This window comes from Lepus europaeus, chromosome 1 (assembly GCF_033115175.1).
Source record: "Lepus europaeus isolate LE1 chromosome 1, mLepTim1.pri, whole genome shotgun sequence".
NCBI classification, from domain to species: domain Eukaryota; kingdom Metazoa; phylum Chordata; class Mammalia; order Lagomorpha; family Leporidae; genus Lepus; species Lepus europaeus.
Genome location: NC_084827.1, coordinates 172,965,234 through 172,984,815, shown reverse-complemented (window position 1 = coordinate 172,984,815; position 19,582 = coordinate 172,965,234). Strand labels below are relative to the sequence as shown.

The following is a 19,582-nucleotide window of genomic DNA, read 5'->3' as shown; positions in this document are numbered from 1 at the left end:
TTTCTGATTTGGCCTGGACTAGTCCTGGTTGTTGCAGCCATTTAGAAAGTGAAGCAGCAGCAGCAGATTAAAGATTTCTCTCTCTCTCTCTCTCTCTCTCTCTCTCTCTCTCTCTCTATATATATATATATATATACACACACACACACACACACACACATATATATATATACTTTTCCCCTCTCCCTCTTCCTTTCAAATAAATAAAATCTTTATTTAAAAAATCATGGCTATCAAAGAGCTGAGAAACTTATAATGTAGCATCATATACAGTATGTTAAAAGATAATACATTTGGGGCCGAGCTGTGGCATAGTGGGTAAAAGCCCTGGCCTGAAGCACCGGTATCCCATATGAGTGCCGGTTCTAGTTGCAGTTGTTCCTCTTCCAATCCAGCTCTCTGCTATGGCCTAGGAAAGCAGTAGAAGATGGCCCAAGTCCTTGGGCCCCTGAACCCATGTGGGAGACCCGGAAGAAGTTCCTGGCTCCTGGCTTCAGATCGGTGCATCTCTGGCCATTGCAGCCATTAGGGGAGTGAACCAGCAGATGGAAGACCTCTCTCTGTCTCTACCTCTCTCTGTAACTCTATCTTTCAAATAAATAAAATAAATCTTTTAAAAAAAGATAATACATTCAATACAAAGTGTAGCATGAAACTATTGAACATGAAGATTACCTATAACACTGAATCATATATGACAATCAAGGATATGAAGCAGACACATCATCCATGTGACTGGCAGAGACAACACATATCAGTGAAATGCTATACATGAAGTTGTGCAATGGAAGAAGATTACCACAATAATGATATATAATCATATGTGGTCATCAAGATGATGTATACATAGTAGAGCAACGAAGACAACTGACTGAGATATCATATATATATATATACATATATATATGTACATATATATATGTACTATATATATATACTATATATATATACTATACTATATATATACTATATATATATACTATATATATATATATATATATATAGTACAGTTCTTAGTGGTAATGTGTGATGGTGAGGTGATGCAAACAGAGTAATACATTATAATAAAAGAGATAATTAAAATATAGTATGGTATCATAAGTGGTCATCCCATAGATAAGAAAGATATGGTATAGAACCCAACATGAATTTCAAGAACTCAACAAAACCCCATTGTATTGTTGTGGGTGGTTTTCAAGCTGATGACTGTGATATAATGTACCACACTGCATGTTCATAGAGAAGAAGTAGACTTTGTGTATCCTCATAAATGGCCCTCAGTAAGATGAGACACAGTTGTGTCACATGTGAACATAAGGGAGATGACATAGTTAGGCACGGTATCTTATGCAACCTTAGAAACAAAATGCACAGAGTAACATCATGCATGGTTTTCAAAGAGATTACACAGAATGACAACATACAGGAATATAATATGGTGACTTAGTGTAGAATCCTAAGTGGCAGAGACAAACAGCACAGCATCATCCTTGGTTATAAGAGGCAATTGACATTTTGTAGACATTGTATAGCATCATTTGTAGTGACCGAGGAGATGATACATCTAATAAAACAAAACTATCATAGTTTTCAAGTTTATGATACAGACATACTGTGGCATCATAAATGCTGCTTAGGGAAATGACCCAGCATGAACCTTAGTATAGAATCAGAATGAGGATAAAGATTCCAGGGTTATGCATGATTATGAAGATGATGAGAACTTAGCATAGCATCATCTTTTTGATCAAAAAAGGTGATGCACACATAGTACAGCATTACTTATGGTTATTTAAAAAATGAAGGAAACACAGATGTGATAAAAGGTCCCATGGAGTCATCAAACAGATGCCACAGAAATATTGTAACATTGAAAAGACTTGCAATAATTTATAGAAAAAATAATTTTAATTTCACCTGAAATTGGAAAAATGCACACTTTACATAGCAACATCATGATTGTCATATATCATGCAGACATAATTCAGTGAATTCTTCTCTCTCTCTCTCGCACGTGCACTCTCTCTCTCTTTCTATCTCTATCTCTCTGACTCCCTCTCAAAGCCATAAAGTATTTAATCTATATTATAGCATCAAGTATTATTAACAGGGAGTTGATATATAAGTAGTATAGTATCACACAGAGATGAGAAGCACAGGATAACATCACATGTGATTCCAAGAGACATGCATCTATAGAGATGCATAATTTTCAAAGAAATCCCACAGTTACCATGAATAATGACATATTGTCTTTTTGAGATTATATAGACATACTATATCAGCATAATGGTCATCAGAAAGAATCAAACCTAGGGTAGTGGAATATAAGTTCAACAGGGTTAGACATGCACAATATAGTTTCATTTGGGTGATATGGAGATGATGGAAATGTGTATAACATCATAAAGGGAATTCAAAGAGATGACAATTCATGTGTAACATTTTATATGGAGGTAATGTTGATGCAGACTGAGTAAAGCATCATAAATAGACATTAAGTAAATTATTCATGGTACTTCATTATGCTTAGTTATGAATGAGAAAGTACATACATAGTAGAGAATTTTAAAAAATCATCAGAGATGATAATAATTTCCTTTTATAAAAGAAGTGAACACCAGAAAGACGAAGCATGCAATTGCAACATAGTACATACATCCCTAGGTCATGTCATAGACATGGATATAGAATAGTCCTTGATCAAGGTCTTCATGAAGACTGAGTGCAGCATCATTAGTTTTAACAAGATAAGAAAAATGTAATAGGCAACCTTCAGGCAGAAGACATGCCTTATACTCATACGATCATCAGGGAGATGACACAATGTATAGTACGATAGCTGATCATCATGATGCTATATGCATAGGGTAGTGATGGTATGTGGTATACAGGGACTTCATGGAGACTTATTTCAGAATCATGCATAGTTATAATGGAAATCACTCACACATAGAATCACATGGTTATCAGTGGAATAACACATGCAGGGAAGCATCACACATGGGTAAGTAAAAATGATACACAGCATAGCATCATGCATGGATATCAGAGATGACATAGGCAAATGTAGCACTGTAGGTTTTATTCACAGATAAAGCCTATATTATAGCATCATACATTGCTATAAGAGATGATCCATAAATAATAAGATCTTATATGTAATTATCAATGACAGGATCACACAAAGAAAAGCATGTTTGTGGTCAACATAATTGACACACACAGAGTATAACATCACAAGTGGTTGTTAAGGTGGTGACTCATAAATACTGAAGCACAATATATTGTTATTAAAGGCGACCACACATAGTGCAGCATAATTCATGGTTAGCAAAGAAATAAAATGCACATAGCAGAGCATCACACATGGCTATGAAGTCTATCATACAGATATAATGGTGTAATATATGGCGATATCAAAATGATCCAGACAGCAAGTAACACTGTATATCATCACTGGCAGACATGATCCTCAGTATGCTATTATGCATGGTTCTAGAAGATGAACCTTAAGATTGCATGAAACCTTGTTATCTAGGAGGTTATACAGGTACTATATATGCTCATATATGATTGTAACTGTAAAGAAAATGACCAAAAAATAGTGTAGGATTTACAAAGAGGCACCAATATGGCAGAATATAGAGGGAGCTTACTGTTCTAGTCTAGGGGAAGATAGCCAAAAAATTTGGAGAGAGTAAAACCTCAGGGAAGAGTTAGAAACAAGCAGAGGAAACTCCTCACAAATTAGAAAGACATTGTAGATCTACATGAAAAGAATGGATGTGCACAATTCAGGACTCCATCAGCCAAGAGCCTAAGCACCAGCTGTGGAGAGTGAGGTGAGACCAAATTGAAACAGCCGAAGCCACTGTGATAAAGCTGCAGGATGAGCCTGGCGTGAGCCTGGCTTGGAGCCCTGTATGGGACAGTCTACTTGCCAACCTAGAGGAAAAAAGAGGGGAGCATGTTTCTCTCTCCCTGAAACCTGGCACTGGTGTCCTGTAACTAGCCCAGAGCAGGCGAGTGTGTTTTGGATATACATGACAGCTGCTACAGCTCATTTCTGCACACCCAGCAACTAGCCGAGTAGAGACACCTGACTCTGGTTGGGAGAATTGACAGGGGACTGGGTGCTTGTGACTGGGTGCCTTGTGTGCTGGGACTGTGAAAACACTGTGGCTGCATGTGAGGGCAAGGGTGTGGTTGGGTCTTTGGGCAGTTACTGCGGGCAGCTCCACATTTTGGGGTCCCCTGATTCCTTAGTGAGCATAATTGCTGTGGGATCCATGCTCACACCAAAGGGCTAAACAGTTCCTTTGTGTGCTTCTTGTGGCAGTGTGGATGAATATTGTAACCACTAGGGCTAGTATCCTGGCATCGGTCTCCTTGGAGGAAAGAAGGTGAGCATGAGACTAATGAGACTATGACAACAGAGCTGAACAAACCTCCCCTATGGTTAAAAGAGAGAGAAAAAGAGAGAGAGAGAGAGAGAAATTTACCATGCCCAATTTGGGAATCACCTTGGACATTCCCCTCACCCTGGAGTGCTGAACAGAGCTCTGTGGCCACATCCAGCACACACCTAAGGGTATTCATTGAAGGAGTAGTCACTCCAATACAATAATCCACAGATTCATATTCCAAAGATAAAAGCCATCACAGGAAAAAAAAATACAAAACAACAAGTTTCTCCATAAATGCCTAAAAATAAATACAGCAATTAAAGAAATAAGAATAAGGAAGACAGCATGACACCCTCAAAGGAACACAACAACACTTCAGTACTAGATTATGAAAATGAAGAAACTGAATAAATGCCAGAAATGGAATTCAAGACCAGCGCCGTGGCTCACTAGGCTAATCCTCCGCCTGCAGCACCAGCACCCCAGGTTCTAGTCCCAGTTGGGGCACCAGTTTTGTCCCGGTTGCTCCTCTTCCAGTCCAGCTCTCTGCTGTGGCCTGGGAGGGCAGTGGAGAATGGCCCAAGTGCTTGGGCCCCTGTACCCGCATGGGAGACCAGGAAGAAGCTGGCTCCTGGCTTTGGATTGGCGCAGCGTGCTGGCTGTGGCGGTGATTTGGGGGGTGAATCAACGGAAAGAAGACCTTTCTCTCTGTCTCTCTCTCTTACCTTCTATAACTCTGTCAAATAAATAAATTTAAAAAAGTAATCAGAAGCAAATCCAAAAATTAAGAAATCTGTACATTACACGAATGAAAATATTTCTCATGAAATTGATATTTTAAAGAGAAATAAAAATGAAATATTGGAAATGAATAATTCAATAAAACAAATTTAAAAATGCAGTGGAATGCCTTAACAACAATTAGTGAGGCAGAAGAAAGAATATCCAAGTTAGAAGACAAATCTTAGGAAATTTTGCAATCAGACCAAAAAAATGAAGAGGAAATTAGAAAAATAAAAAACAGTTTTGGAGATCTATGGGATACTACCAAATGACCCAACATAAGGGTCTTAGATTTCATGAGTGAGGCAGCATACATAGTCCTAAGAAACATGAATCAGTGCGGTCGTAAACATTGTCATCAGAAATAAAACTCAGAGATATAAAACAGCTGCACTTGTGAAATCAAAGAATGAGTAAAAACAGTAAAATTGCATAAAAGACCTTCAATGTGATGATGAGATACATCAACATCATTCATGTTTATCGGGAATATAACACACATATTGTAAAGCATCATATACAATAGAAAAAGTGTACAGAAAGAGTATACATAGTGATCAAGGTGATGTCACAGACATTGTAGAGAATCATAAGTTGTCATCAAGTAGGTTATGAAAACACTCTGAAAAAATAAATGGTCATCAGGGAAATGAAGTAGACTCACTGCAGCAACCTTAAACATCTAGACTCTGTTGTCAAAAGATTTTAGTCCAGTCCTTTTTTTTTTAATGTAAGTGAGTGAGTCCTTATTTATTTATTTATTTATTTTGACAGGCAGCGTTAGACAGTGAGAGAGAGAGAGAGAGAGAGAGAGAGAGGGAAAGGTCTTCCTTCCGTTGATTCACCCCCCCAATGGCCGCTACGGCTGGTGTGCTACACCGATCCGAAGCCAGGAGCCAGGTGCTTCCTCCTGGTCTCCCATGCGGGTGCAGGGCCCAAGCACTTGGGGCATCCTCCACTGCCTTCCCGGGCCACAGCAGAGAGCTGGACTGGAAGAGGAGCAACCGGGACAGAATCCAGTGCCCCAGTTGGGACTAGAACCCGGTGTGCCGGCACCGCAGGCGGAGGATTAGCCAAGTGAGCCATGGAGCCCGCTAATCCAGTCCTTTTTAAAGACATGGTGCAATATAACTGGATTCAAAAGATGAAGATATAAAATAATACACAATCTTCAGGCAAAAGGTGAAATCATGAAGTTTGTCATATACACTAATTGGGGCTGAACTGTATCCTCCCAAAATTCATACGTTGAAATTCTAATTCCTAGTACATAAGAATGTGGCTGTATTTGGGTATGTCAAAAAATGTAATTAAATCAAATGAGGTCATCAAGGTATGCTCTAATCCAATATAACAGGTATCCTTATAAGAAGAGATTAGGACACATACATGTGCAGTAGGATAAAAAAATGAAAACACAGGAAAACAACAGCTGTCTACAGACCTCAGAATAAATCAGTCCTGCTGACTTCTCATTCTCACCCTCTGACCTCCAAAATTTTGAGAAAATAAATTTCTGTTGTTTAAGTCACTCAGTCTGTGGTATTGTGCTATGGTAGCCCTAGCAATTTAATACAGTCATCAAAGAGATAATGCAGTCATAGAATAGACCTACAAGTGCTAGGCAATAGTTCACAGATATCGTGTAACATCATACATAGATGTTAAGGAGATGGCAAGAAAAATCGTAATACACAGTTATCACAGAGATTACCTATAATAGTCCATCACATATTATTACTAAAAAATACACAAACACAATATAGCTTCATCCACTGTCAAGTACTAGATGAGATGTAGGTCTATTTCCTACACAGTTGTCAAAAAGATGGCCCAAAATGGTGCTGCATCATTTTGGTTGTGACAGTGATAACACAGAAATGGAAGTATCAGTATATGACACAGAAACAGTGTAGCACTGTGATGATCAATCTCTGTGTTAACTTGAGTGGAATAAGGGATACCTAACTAGTTGGAAAAATATTATTTCTGGGTGTGTCTATGAGGATATTAGACGCAGTAAAGATGCAATAACACCATTGTGGGTAGGCACAATCCAACACCTTGAGGGATCAGATAGAACACAAAAGTGAGTGAAAATCAACTTCATTTTTTCTACTTGAACCAGGACATTGTCTTTTTCAGCCCTTGGTCATAAAATGTCCTGATCCAATATGTAGAAGGTGGCGGATTAGGGAACAACATACTGCACTAGGCTAGGTATAAATAGTAAAAAAAAAAAAAAAAAAAAAAAAAAAAAAAAAGTAGGAAGTGCACTGTCAGGATAATTGGAGAGAAAATCACACTGAAAGTGCTATAAGAGGAAGAGGAACGCCATGGACACAACACATGACTGCAGCAGCTGAGAGCTGGAGCAGGTGGCAGCTTGGAGATGGAAGGGAGACTGGACTGCAGCAACCCATGGTGTTATCTCCAGAAGGAGAGCATGGCGTGAGTATGGACTGGAGCAGCTGCCCACAGACACAATTGGAAGTAGAGGGAACACGTTTGTCTCACCCTAACTTCCTCTCAACAGCACTCACTGCCCGGCTGAGGAAGGGCAGGCACCATTTTGGGTGTGGACAGCAGCTGTGAAAGCCTTAGCATGCCCACACAGCAACTGGCTGAGACCAGATGCCCTCTTCTCAGCAGTACTGGCAGCAGTGGAAGGGAGAGAACATTTGGCCAGTGGCTCTTGTGTACATGTGTGTGATCCAGAGATTCTAGTGGATGGAAAAACTCGCAGTCCCCACTGACTTTCAGCCTGGCTGGGAGGTGACTGAGCACCATACAGGACTTTGTGTACATGGATAATGCCATGCTGGGACAGAACTTTTAAGATCAGTCCCATTCACAATAGCTCCAAAAAGAATTAAATCCCTTGGAATAAATTTAACCAAGGATGTCAAAGATGTCTATGATGAAAATTACAAAACATTAAAAAAAGAAATAGAGAATATATTTGAAAATGGAAAAATCTTCCATGCTCATAGATTGGAAGAATTAATTTCATCAAAATGTCCATACAACAGAAAGCAATTTACAGATCAATGTGATCCCAATCAAAATATCAATGACATCCTTCACAGACCTAGAAAAAAAATTATGCTAAAATTAATAAGAAGCACAAGAGACCCTGAATAGCTGAAGCAGCCTTATACAACAAAAACAAAGCTGGAGTCATCGCAATATCAGATTTCAAGTCATACCACAGATCAGCATACATCAAAACAGCCTGGTACTGACTTGCCTGGAAATAGCAGAAACACATCAAATAATCACATGTGGTTGCCAAAAAGAGGACACATAGTATAGCATCATAAATTATTTTCATGGTGATGGTCCATTGTTTAGTATCATAAAATATTATCTACGGCATGTTGTATGCATAGTAGTATACTGGTACACGGCAATGTAAATGAGAAGACACAGATATTGTGTAACATTGCATGTGCCTTTCAATGAAATGATACATACAGTGAGGCAAGTTTGTTAGCAAGATGATTCATGGTTTTGGGTAATGCTTGGTTATCAAGAATATAAAGCAAGCACAGTATACATCATATGTATGACAGTTGAAGATATAATGCAGGCACAGTGTAACATCACAGAGAGTCTTTAAAAAGATGATGCAAGTATAGTCTATGATCACACATATCAGACAATCACATATACTTGGTCATCAAAAAATGATGAATATTAATATAGTATCTTAGTTGCTAATCAGGAGGTGATATAGACATATTACCTTATGATATTCGCCAAAGAGGTAACATAGATGTTGGATTGTCATACATAGTTATCAAGGATATGATAAGCCCTAAATCAGACATGGTTTAAAAGGGATAGGTAAAAATATAGTGTAGCACAATACACGATGTTCAAAGAGATAGTATAAATACAATGTAGAATAATATATTGCCTTCAGATGAGGCCGACACAATGCAATGTCACAGAGGATCAACAGGGATATGACAGATAAAGTGTAGTATAACATGTGACCTTCATGGAATTGAGTCAAAACTAGTTTAACACAATATATGGTTATCAATAAGGTGACATGGATATAGTGTAGAATCTAAAGTAGTAAGCAGAAAAGATAGCATTTGTCACAGCCATCATAGATGTTTATCACAGGGATTCAGCAGACATGTGGAGCAGCAATGTGGTAACAAAGGGGATGAGGCAGATTTGTACAGCACATCAGTGATCTTCAGTTGATGAGGGCCAGATAGTCAAGCTCAAACATGATCTCCACGACCAGATGATGGCACCAGAGATATTTACCAGAGATATGGTAATGATCACACATATATTTATAGGTGATTACCCAAAAGGTGACTCTGGCACTGTATAACATTCACCTGTGGTTATCAGAATATTACATAGGCATATGATAGTGACATTTGTGGTCACCATGGAGAAGAGGTATATATGAATACAGTTTCCATCAACGCTGGTCATCAGGGAGATGACCTGTAGTCAAGAACCATACTTGTTTATCAAGCAAAGCATAAACCACTTGTGAATTAAATGCATAAATAAACAGACTGCCTACCATCAACCGAAGATGTTGCAAAAAGCTTTCCTGTAGAATCAAAGCAGCTGTCCAGGATTTTTTCATCATGTCCCATTAAGGTTGCTACACACTTTCCACTTGTAGCATCCCACAGCTGTGATTTTAAAAACCAAGCAAAAAAAATACCATTATTTTTTATCTAAAGTATGAAGATGGTCAGTAGTCTTCATGACTTCCCATGGCTAAATAGCCATGTCAAAAATCACATGTATAATTCTCTCATGTTCAGGTACTTTTACATTAATTCACAGCCAGAAACCACAGCCAATCATCCAGCAAGTTAAACTTTGGACACAAAGTTTTACCTTAGGAAAAGAAAAGTCTCCAGGTATGTGTTTTACTGATTGGAGTGGAAGTGTCCACTTTATAGGAAGTACATAAAATGATAACAGGCTTGATCTAAAACTACAATGCCAGAAAATGAAAAGTACATTATAAGATTATAATGCATTTAACATATAATAAAATTATAATACCAGAGTATAAACTCTTAGTGACTCTTTTTATCTTATTTTTAAATTATTTGTTAACATGTAGTACTTGTACAGCTTTATGAAGCACAATGCAATATTTAAACACAAGCATACTGTGTAATCAGGTAATCAGTATCTACATTTCACCATCTTTTTAAATAACTTTTATTTTATTTTATTTTATTTGACAGATAGAGTTAGATAGAAAGAGAGAGACAGAGACAAAAGGTCTTCCTTCTATTTGTTCACCCCCAAATGGCTGCTAAGGCTGGCGCTACACCGATCCAAAGCCAGGAGCCAGGTGCTTCCTCCTGGTCTCCCATGCGGGTGCAGGGCTCAAGTACTTGGGCCATCCTCCACTGCCTTCCCGGGCCACAGCAGAGAGCTGGACTGGAAGAGGAGCAGCTGGGACTAGAACTGGCACCCATGTGGGATGCCAGCGCCACAGGCAGAGGATTAACCAAGTGAGCCATGGTGCTGGCCCCCATCTTTCTTTAATACTTGAAGGTTAGTGGCTCCTCCCTTCCAATTCTTTATATAGCACATAACACATTATAGTGATCTATGGTCTCCCTACTGTGTTATCCAACAGCAGAATCTATTACTTCAATCTAACTGTGTCTTGGTGCCCATTACTCACCTTCCTTCTATTCACTCTACTTCTTCCATTCACAACCTCTAGTAATCACTGTTCTAAGTTCATATTGACATATGTTTTTCATAAAAGAGATACTTGCAATCCTGTGTTTATTGCAGCATTATTCACTTTAGCCAAGATACAGAATCAACCTAAGTGCAGATCACTGGATGAACAGATAAAGAAATGTGATATATATACATATATAGATATATACACACATATGCATGTATACACATACACAATGGGATATTATTCAGCCATAAAAAAGAATTAGGGGCTGGTACTATGGCACAGTGGGTTAGGTCATAACTTGCAAGGCTGCCATCCTATTTCAGAGTGACGGTTCAAGTACCAGGTGCTCTACTTTCAGTCCAGCTTACTACTAATGTGCTTGGGAAACCAGTGGAAGATGACCAAAGTGCTTGGACCCCTGCCACTCATGTGGGAGATCCAGATGGAGTCCTCACTCTTGGTTTTGGCCTGGCCCAGCCCTGGCTGATGTGGCCATTTGGGGAGTGAACTGGCAGAAGAAATTCACATTCATTCTTTCTCTCTCTCTCTCTCTCTCTCTCTCTCTCTCTCTCTCTCCCTCTCTCTCTCTCTCTCTCTCTCTCTCTCTCTCTCTCTTTCTCTCTTTCTATCTTTTTCTCAAGCTCACACATGTCTCTCTGCCTTCCAAATAAATAAATCACTTTTGAAAAATGAAATCCTGACATTTAACAAAATGGATGGAACTCAATATTACTATGGTATACGAAATAAGTCAGACACAAAAAGACAAATATCTCATGTACGTTTTCATATGTTCAAGTTTTAAGAAGCAAAGGAACTGTTTTTTTAAAGTGCAGAAACTTAGAGTTGGGGAAACTTTGTATTTGAAGCTCATTGAGGGCCACCCTAGTAGAAGTTCAGTAAGTGAACAGTAGGACACTGAATAAAAATAATGTGCCTTTTCCAATAAAGTCTCTGAAGTATGTATTGCAACTGAAATTATTTTACTACTTCATAACTATCTCAAATAGAAAATACAAAATCTGAAATTTAAAAAATTACAGGGGCCAGCACTGTGACATAGCAGGTTAAACCTCTGCCTGCAGCACTGGCATCCCACATGGGCACCAGTTTGTATCCTGGCTGCTCTTATTCCAATCCAGCTCTCTGCTTAGGGCAAGGGAGGGCAGTTGAAGATGGCTCCAATGCTTGGGTCCCTGCTCCCACGTGGGAGATGAGGAGGAGGTTCCTGGCTCCTGGCTTCAGACCAGCCCAGCTCTAGCCATTGCAGCCATTTGAGGAGTGAATCAGCAGATGGAAGAACTCTCTCTGTCTCTCCTTCTCTCTGTAATTCTGCTTCTCAAATAAATAAATAAAGTTTTAAAAAATAAAAAAACTGTCAAGATGTGATGTGGTACCAGACTTTAAGTTTCTATAATGGAAAATGCTATTAATACAAATGTTTGAGAATTAAAAAGTCTAATGATCTTGTGTTACTAGACATGATAGTTATCTTAATGAGAAAGCTCCAGAGGCCTAAAGGGTTAAATACTTGTAAAATCCTACAGGTGCTTTCAAAAATACTGTGAAGTAGGCAAGTGCCTCTTGTTGGTTGATGTGTTTATAATTTTAAACATGGCGACTTAAAGTCTTTTGTCATCCATAGTTATATATGATGTGCTGCTCATAAAACTAAAGCGTTGTTGGTTCTGTGTTTAGCTGTCCTCCTATAGGTTCCTATGGACTTTTTCCAGCCACTTTTATTGTATTCAGTACTTTGGGATGGCTCTGTAAACAGATGAAGACAATAATGTATGAACAGTACTAACTGAGAGAAAGTATGGTTAACTGAGGTTACTAAAAACAAAAAAGAATTCAAATCAATTGGCAATCTACAAAAAGATTTAAAGATTTTAAAAGCTATTATTAAAATTGCTATATTGGTCTATTATGCTATGTTATATGTGTGTACATATTGTATGTCCACATGGGGAAATTTTATTAAGAGTTTTATTTTAAATGGCTAATAGATAAGATTGTCCATAAATTTAAGCTGCTAAAATCAATCAAAGATACATTTTAATTCGTGTGACCTGAATCTGTGTATCATATGTTTTAAACGTGTTGGTAGAAAGAAACTAAAAACATTTTAGATGGTTGTGCTTAAGTTTACTGGTTAAACAAACTACACCATGTTAGATATTTAAGAGGTGTTTCCAAATTCATGATTCTTAAAATTTATAGAAGGCATTGGACCTTCTGGTAAATGTTTTCTTAAGTTGTTATCTAATGGTTGAAACGGTTTGCTAAGTATTCATGTGATATTGCTATTGTCAGCAAGCGATCTAGGACTTGCTCCCTCATTTCTCTATTCTAAGCCCAACTTGTTCTTTCATTTCTCTATTCTCTTCAAGGTAGGAAACTAATTCTATTATGAAGGAATCTGTAGGACGCACAATTTACTCTTTAGACCTTATAAAAGAGATGGCTAACATGTTTCTGTAATAGCATAGCCACAATAAGAACTTAAATAATAATCTCATAGCTAGATTCACTTCGCCATCAGCGAAGTATACAGTAAGTAGAAAAAACCTCCCTTTCAGACGAAAGGGAAAGAAAGTTTTAAAGTGAGAATATAATTTTCCTCATGGGCATTGTCTACCTTAGAAAAACTACTACAGAACATGCCTGTGACTATAGACTTGTAGTTCAGGCCACCGAAGATTAGAGATGGGACTCGGGCACTCCCTTGACTTGCATCCTCTGGTCTGCTTTAACACAAACCAGGAGGAAAAGAAAGCTCGGCATCAGAAGCAATGGGTGGCAGGCCTATTAATGGCTGATCTGTACAGTGATCTGCCCTCTAGGAGACCCAACAGGCCAGTCCACTGCAGTGGCTTTCAATGTGGTAAGCCTGGGCTTCAGCAGAAATCAGCTTGTGAAGAGCCCTCGCAGCTCTGCCAAGAGTTGGATCACTGGAAATGGACCTGCCCTGGAGTCGAAAGATGCCCAGGTCAGAGCCACAGATCTTATTGGCTCTAAGCTGAAAAGCCCTTCACTCAGCCCAACTTCCAAAGTGACCACTGCAGCTGAGGGGATGGTCAAGTAGGGTCAGCAACATTGCAGGCAGAACTGTAAATTTCTTGTTAGAGAAGCCCCCTGCCTTTACCTGGCCAGCTCTCCTCCCAGGCCAGCCAAGTAATGAAAGTCAACAGAGTGCCTTCCCCTAAGAGGTTCACACCTCCCTTAGGATATACCCCATGTGAAGAGATAGATAGGTCTGGGCCTCTGAATTTACAAGGCCTAAAGCCCACCAGATTATTATCAAGCCCCTTCTAATAGGTTCTATTTGCCTCTCAATCAGAAAAATTACTTGTAGCTTAGACAGCACCTTTCTTAGCTCCTCTAATAATGACTCTGTCCTTTGTTCTAGGCCCTGTCTAGTGTACTTGGGCCTCATTCCTTTGTAATCATAACCTCTACTCTACCACCAATGGCTCTACTCCCAACCTGTGTGTACTGATGGTCCTCTTCCCCACTTAATGCTGTATAATTGTTCAAACCTGGTAAATGCCACTCTTAGGATCATTGGTTACTATCCTCACTCTGTCTTTTATGACCTTGTCTAAATATGAGCAGAGTCGGCAAACTTGGAAGGCTTCCATAGCCTTGGCAACTCATGACGACAGCCTAGGATGGTTACTGGCGCCATAAACTAGAGTGTCAATTTGTTGGGTCAACAACAGGAGCCACTGTGCACTTGCTCCTCATGTGGGATCTCTGTCCTTAATGTGCTGCACATTTTGATTTAATGCTATAACTAGTACTCCAACAGTATGTTTCACTTTGTGTTTCTATGTGGGTGCAAACTGTTGAAACCTTTATACTAAATTGATCTTCTGTATATAAAGAGAATTGAAAATGAATCTTGATGCAAATGGAAGGGGAGAGGGAGTGGGAGAGGGGAGGGTTGCGGGTGGGAGGGAAGTTATGGGAGGGGGAAGCCATTGTAATCCATAAGCTGTACACTGGAAATTTATATTCATTAAATAAAAGTTAAAAAAATAAAAATAAAAAAAATAAAAAACTGCAAATAATCACTTACAAATTACTATCTTCATTTTATACCTCCTTTGAAATTTGTTGATGTTACAGTGAGTATCTGACATAGCATAAAGTACAGACACAACATACAGCCAAGATATTTCTTGAACTCACCATGCAGGTTTTGTCCATAGAGCCAGTTAATATCAGAGAGCTATCCCAATTGAATAAGGCACTGCTAATCTCAGCACAGTGACCAATTAAGGTATACACTTTTCTGAAAAATTGAAATTATTAAAAGTGAAAAAATATTTTTTCATAAATAGACTCCATTAACAAAGGAAAATCCATCTGTGTGAGCCAATCTAAAATTTGTTTTGCTTACAAAACAACAGCTTTGTGGTTAAAACAAGAGTAGCTCCACAACAGCCCAGCAGGAGGTTACTAATTTCATTTCAACAGAAACATATCTAAATTTTTAATAATCAAAGATAACATTACTTAATACAATACTTCAAAAACAAATGGGTAACAAACAGTAAAGGCAGTCTGAATTTCTAGAAGTATTCTACACCAGATAAATGGACCCTTGGCTATTTAGAAATTACTCATCAAATAACTGAAAGTTATTCCTTCTCTCTCATTTCTTGTTCATATATCTTGGACGGTACCCTTCATAATTAGCCCCTCTATCAAAATGCAGACAAATCCAAGAATAGTTTTCCAACACAAATATTCTAATTTAGTTAGCATCTTAGTAACTAGGACCAAAAAAATATTAGGAAGGAAATTGAATTTCTTGGACTAAATTGAATTTGGGAAATTAACTATGAGTTTTATTTATTCATGTTATGCATTGCCCACCATGATGACAAACTATTAAAATTTGATTATACAATACATGGAATCAATCACAGCTAGATAGCCATGCTGTTGCAAACTTTCTCCCTTTTTATTGCTCTCTGGCATTATTTGCTCAGAATTACAAGAAAGCACATTTTTGTGAGTCAAAAATATCATTAAAGACCGAATTAATTTACTTTTTTTCAATTTGTCCTATTGCTATGGAGTCTGACACACAGTTAATGGGACAGAGTGCCTCCTTAACCCTCCGGTTCCAGGATTTTAAAGCTCTTAAGGGTGGTGCATTACTTTCCGGTGTCGGTATCCCACACTGCCACCGTGTGGTCAAGAGACCCCGTGACGATTCTGCTTCCTGAAGTGTTAAAGGATAAGGAGATGATTTCAGCAGAGTGTCCCTACAAAAAAGGCAGACATTGTCACACAGACCTGTAGAGGCAACATTTTCTACAAGTACATAATACCATAGCTAAAAGGAAGTGAGAGAGGCCAACCTGTAGGGGAAGAGTGGAGAGGACTACAAATGGGCAAAAGGGAGAGAGAGAGAGAGAGAGAGAGAGAGACAGAGAGAGAGAGAGAGAGAGAGAGAGAGAGAGAGAGAGAGAATGCTTGCAACAGCTCCAGGATCTCCAATTGGGTCTCCCACATGGGGGTAGGGACTCAACTACTTGAGCCATCCTGCTGTGTCCCGGGGTATACAATAGAAGGAACCTGGAATCAGGAGCCAAGACTCAAATCCGGGCACTCTGATGTGGGATGCAAATCTCCCTCTCTCTCTCTCTCTCTGCCTTTCAAATACATTAAACAACTGAATCAAATTTTTTCAAAGGAAAATGTTTTGGAACTATATTTGGTGATGGTTGTTCAGTTCTCTAAGTTTACTAAAAATAATTGCATTAATTAAAGCATCTTTATTTTAACTCAATAAAACTCTTTTCTGAAAAAAAAAAAGAAAGAAGAAAGGGAGAGGCTATGTTTTAGAAAATTAGAGGGCCTCTTTCACACTGTCTTGAATACACCAAAAGGTGCCATGTAGTTTGTGGGATAAGAAGAGACAGTAGGCAACAAATGTGTATGAAATAGAGTTAACAGCTTTGAAAACGGAAAATTTTAAGGTAATTTGTCATGGCACAGATTAATAAACACCTGGAGTTTGCCTGACTCGTGTGGTTATGGTCTTGTGCTAAGGAATCAAACCGTAGGAGAGAATGCCAGGAAACCCTTCCCCGTAGCAGAGTCTGTGATTCTGATAAGAGGGCCTTTCTTGGATAACCACTCTCACTTTCCTAATTATTTTAGTACATTAACATCATTGTATTTCTAAATAAACAAAGACTTACAAAAGTCCATTTATAAATTGATTCTTGGGTTGATTACAGGTGAAAAATGTGACAGGACACGGACATCAGCATCTGAACACACGACCCAAGGTTGTCTTGCTGCCACCGGCCGTGCTCAGAGCAGGGCTCACTGCGCGCAGCCTTCGCAGGCACAGGCAGTGAGAGCAGTGGTTTAAAGGGAGACTGTGGGCACCAATAGGGGCTTTTACCTCCGTTTTTGCCTGAAAGCAACGTGGCAGTAAGAAGTGTCCCACGAAATGATGAGAACTGAGATGGGAAACAGTATGCTTATATTAATAATGCTAGGTACACACGAAAAAGAAACGCCATGGTGATATTCTTTCAATGGTAGGGTTTTTAAACTCTTTTATTTAGTCCATTTTTAACTTTCATAGGAAAAGGATTGTTTATTTTCAATTCATTTGTAACTGTGAAAATGCAAGGAATCCAATTTCCCATCCAGTGGTTTCCACTGACCACAACACAGAATCATCCTACTTTTGGTGTGGTGACTCGGGCTGGGGTGGGATGACCTGGGGAGGCGAGGGAGGGGCAGCAGTTCCCAGGAAGCAACTGGGCATGCAGTGGTGACTGACCAGCATCTACACTCCCAGCACTCTGTGGGCAGTGCCCCTGGACTTGTTCACCTCTGGTCATCTGCCCTTGTCACTTCAGGCTTTTCAGTACAGGGGAGTTCCAAGTCTGGTAGGTGGAGCAGAGTGCCATCATCTCTCCAAGCTATCCTCTGGCACGGTTCTGTAGTTTCTGCCTCTTCCAAAAAGTGTCAGCCTCCACCTACTTTACTTTCAGCCAGACAGAGAATGAGGGGTTCTCAGCTGTGTTTGTGTGTGCTTCGCAGATCAAAGTTCATCAAAACAACATGCTTATCTGACTTCTCCAGCACTCCTACCCCAGTTTTCTGAAATAGCCAGCAAACCACCTGGAGTACACTTCAACTATAGTTTGGAAGCCAGTTGTTCAAAAATGTCTACTTTAGAGCTCATTTAATGAAAATTGCAAAAAAAAAAAAAACACACACACACACACAAATGAAAGGTTTGTTGACATACTGTTAAAGTGAACACCTCCTCTCCATTCTGAACATCCCACAATTTGACTGTTGTGTCCATACTTCCCGTGGCCACCAATGTGCTTTGTGGGTTAAATGTCAAACACACCTAAATTACAAGAGATGAAAGATGTGTTAGGAAGACAGACCTTCAAATTGTTGATTATATGTGGAGAAGCTTAAAGATGCAATTACCTTAGCAAATTATGGTGGATTCGTTATACAAATAAATACTCAACCAAACACCAAATATGAATAACTCACTGTCCTCAGGTTGAATCCTGAAGCAGTCTCTTCTGCCTGTTCTCTCACATCACCTAGCTCAGCCTCAGGGGAATATGGGTTTCCTTGCCACTCCCAGACCACAGAAAAACAAGAATAAAAAAATAGCAAAATCCATCTCCTTTGAGATTCAAGATACCTGGCTCTCATCTTTGCTGCTGCTGCCTTTACAGTTCTTCCAGCCATACTCCCTCGCTCATTAAGGACTGAGCAATTGACTATGTCAATTCCATGTCCTAAATGGCCTGAAGTGGTATCACTGTCAATCACCCAGTCCCAAAATGGGGAACAATCTCCTTTTCCTTGTGCCTCATACTCGGTAACAAGTCCTAATCTGTTCACTCCCATAACATCGCTAGCATTCTCCTAATCTGCCTTACCACAGGCCTTCACCGTCTATCATTTGAAAAACATCAAGATTTCATACTGGCCTGTATCTCTGATCTTACCTACTTCCCATTTCTCCTTCACACCCCCAAAATAAAAACTCTGCCCCAACAGCAAAGTTAGCAATACCACTCGCTGCTGAAAATCTCAACAGTGTGGCATTGCCTACATGAAGTAAAAATTCTTTAACATGGCATAGCACCCTCTAAACATCGAAATATGGCCCTGCCTAACTCTCCTGCTTCAATCACTCACACCTTATCATCTGGAACTCAGTGAGTTATAGGTGTGCCAAGGCTTTGAGTCCTTTACCCCAAGCAGCTGGTCAGCACCAGGGATCCTTGCCTGCCCTTGCCTACCAGACAGCTCACCCACGACTCTGCACATCCACATTGGCAAATTCTGTGCCACCACAGCAGAAGGTAAGGAAGTTCTGCTCTAATTGTGCAAGGACACCTCAGTTCTCAAGCGGGTGCTGCAGCTGCGCCTCTCCTCTGAACACTTGCCAGGGCGAGGGCTTCCCAATAGTGAAAGCTCTCTAGGGTATCATACTGTTTTTGATAACTTGAGTTTGCATAATATCCAGAAATAATAGCCTAAATATTTCACAATATAAAAAATGCTATTTTAATAACTTTATTTTCACTTACTGAGTCAGTGCATTAAAAAAATGAAAAAAGTCAGGTTGAATATTATACTCATATATTTATCACATCAACGTTTC

General features: G+C 39.2%; 1 protein-coding gene across 1 annotated transcript in view; it reads right to left on the bottom strand.

Moving 5' to 3' along the window:
• The window catches only part of DAW1 (dynein assembly factor with WD repeats 1), a 92,917-nt gene that overhangs the window by 22,940 nt on the left and 50,395 nt on the right, over window positions 1-19,582 (bottom strand). The window contains exons 7-10 of the mRNA XM_062202279.1: window positions 18,191-18,298; window positions 16,072-16,178; window positions 15,094-15,196; window positions 9,751-9,865 (exon numbers count right to left, since the gene is read on the bottom strand). Coding sequence (XP_062058263.1) covers window positions 9,751-9,865; window positions 15,094-15,196; window positions 16,072-16,178; window positions 18,191-18,298 — 433 coding nt within the window. The remainder of the gene's footprint in view (window positions 1-9,750; window positions 9,866-15,093; window positions 15,197-16,071; window positions 16,179-18,190; window positions 18,299-19,582) is intronic.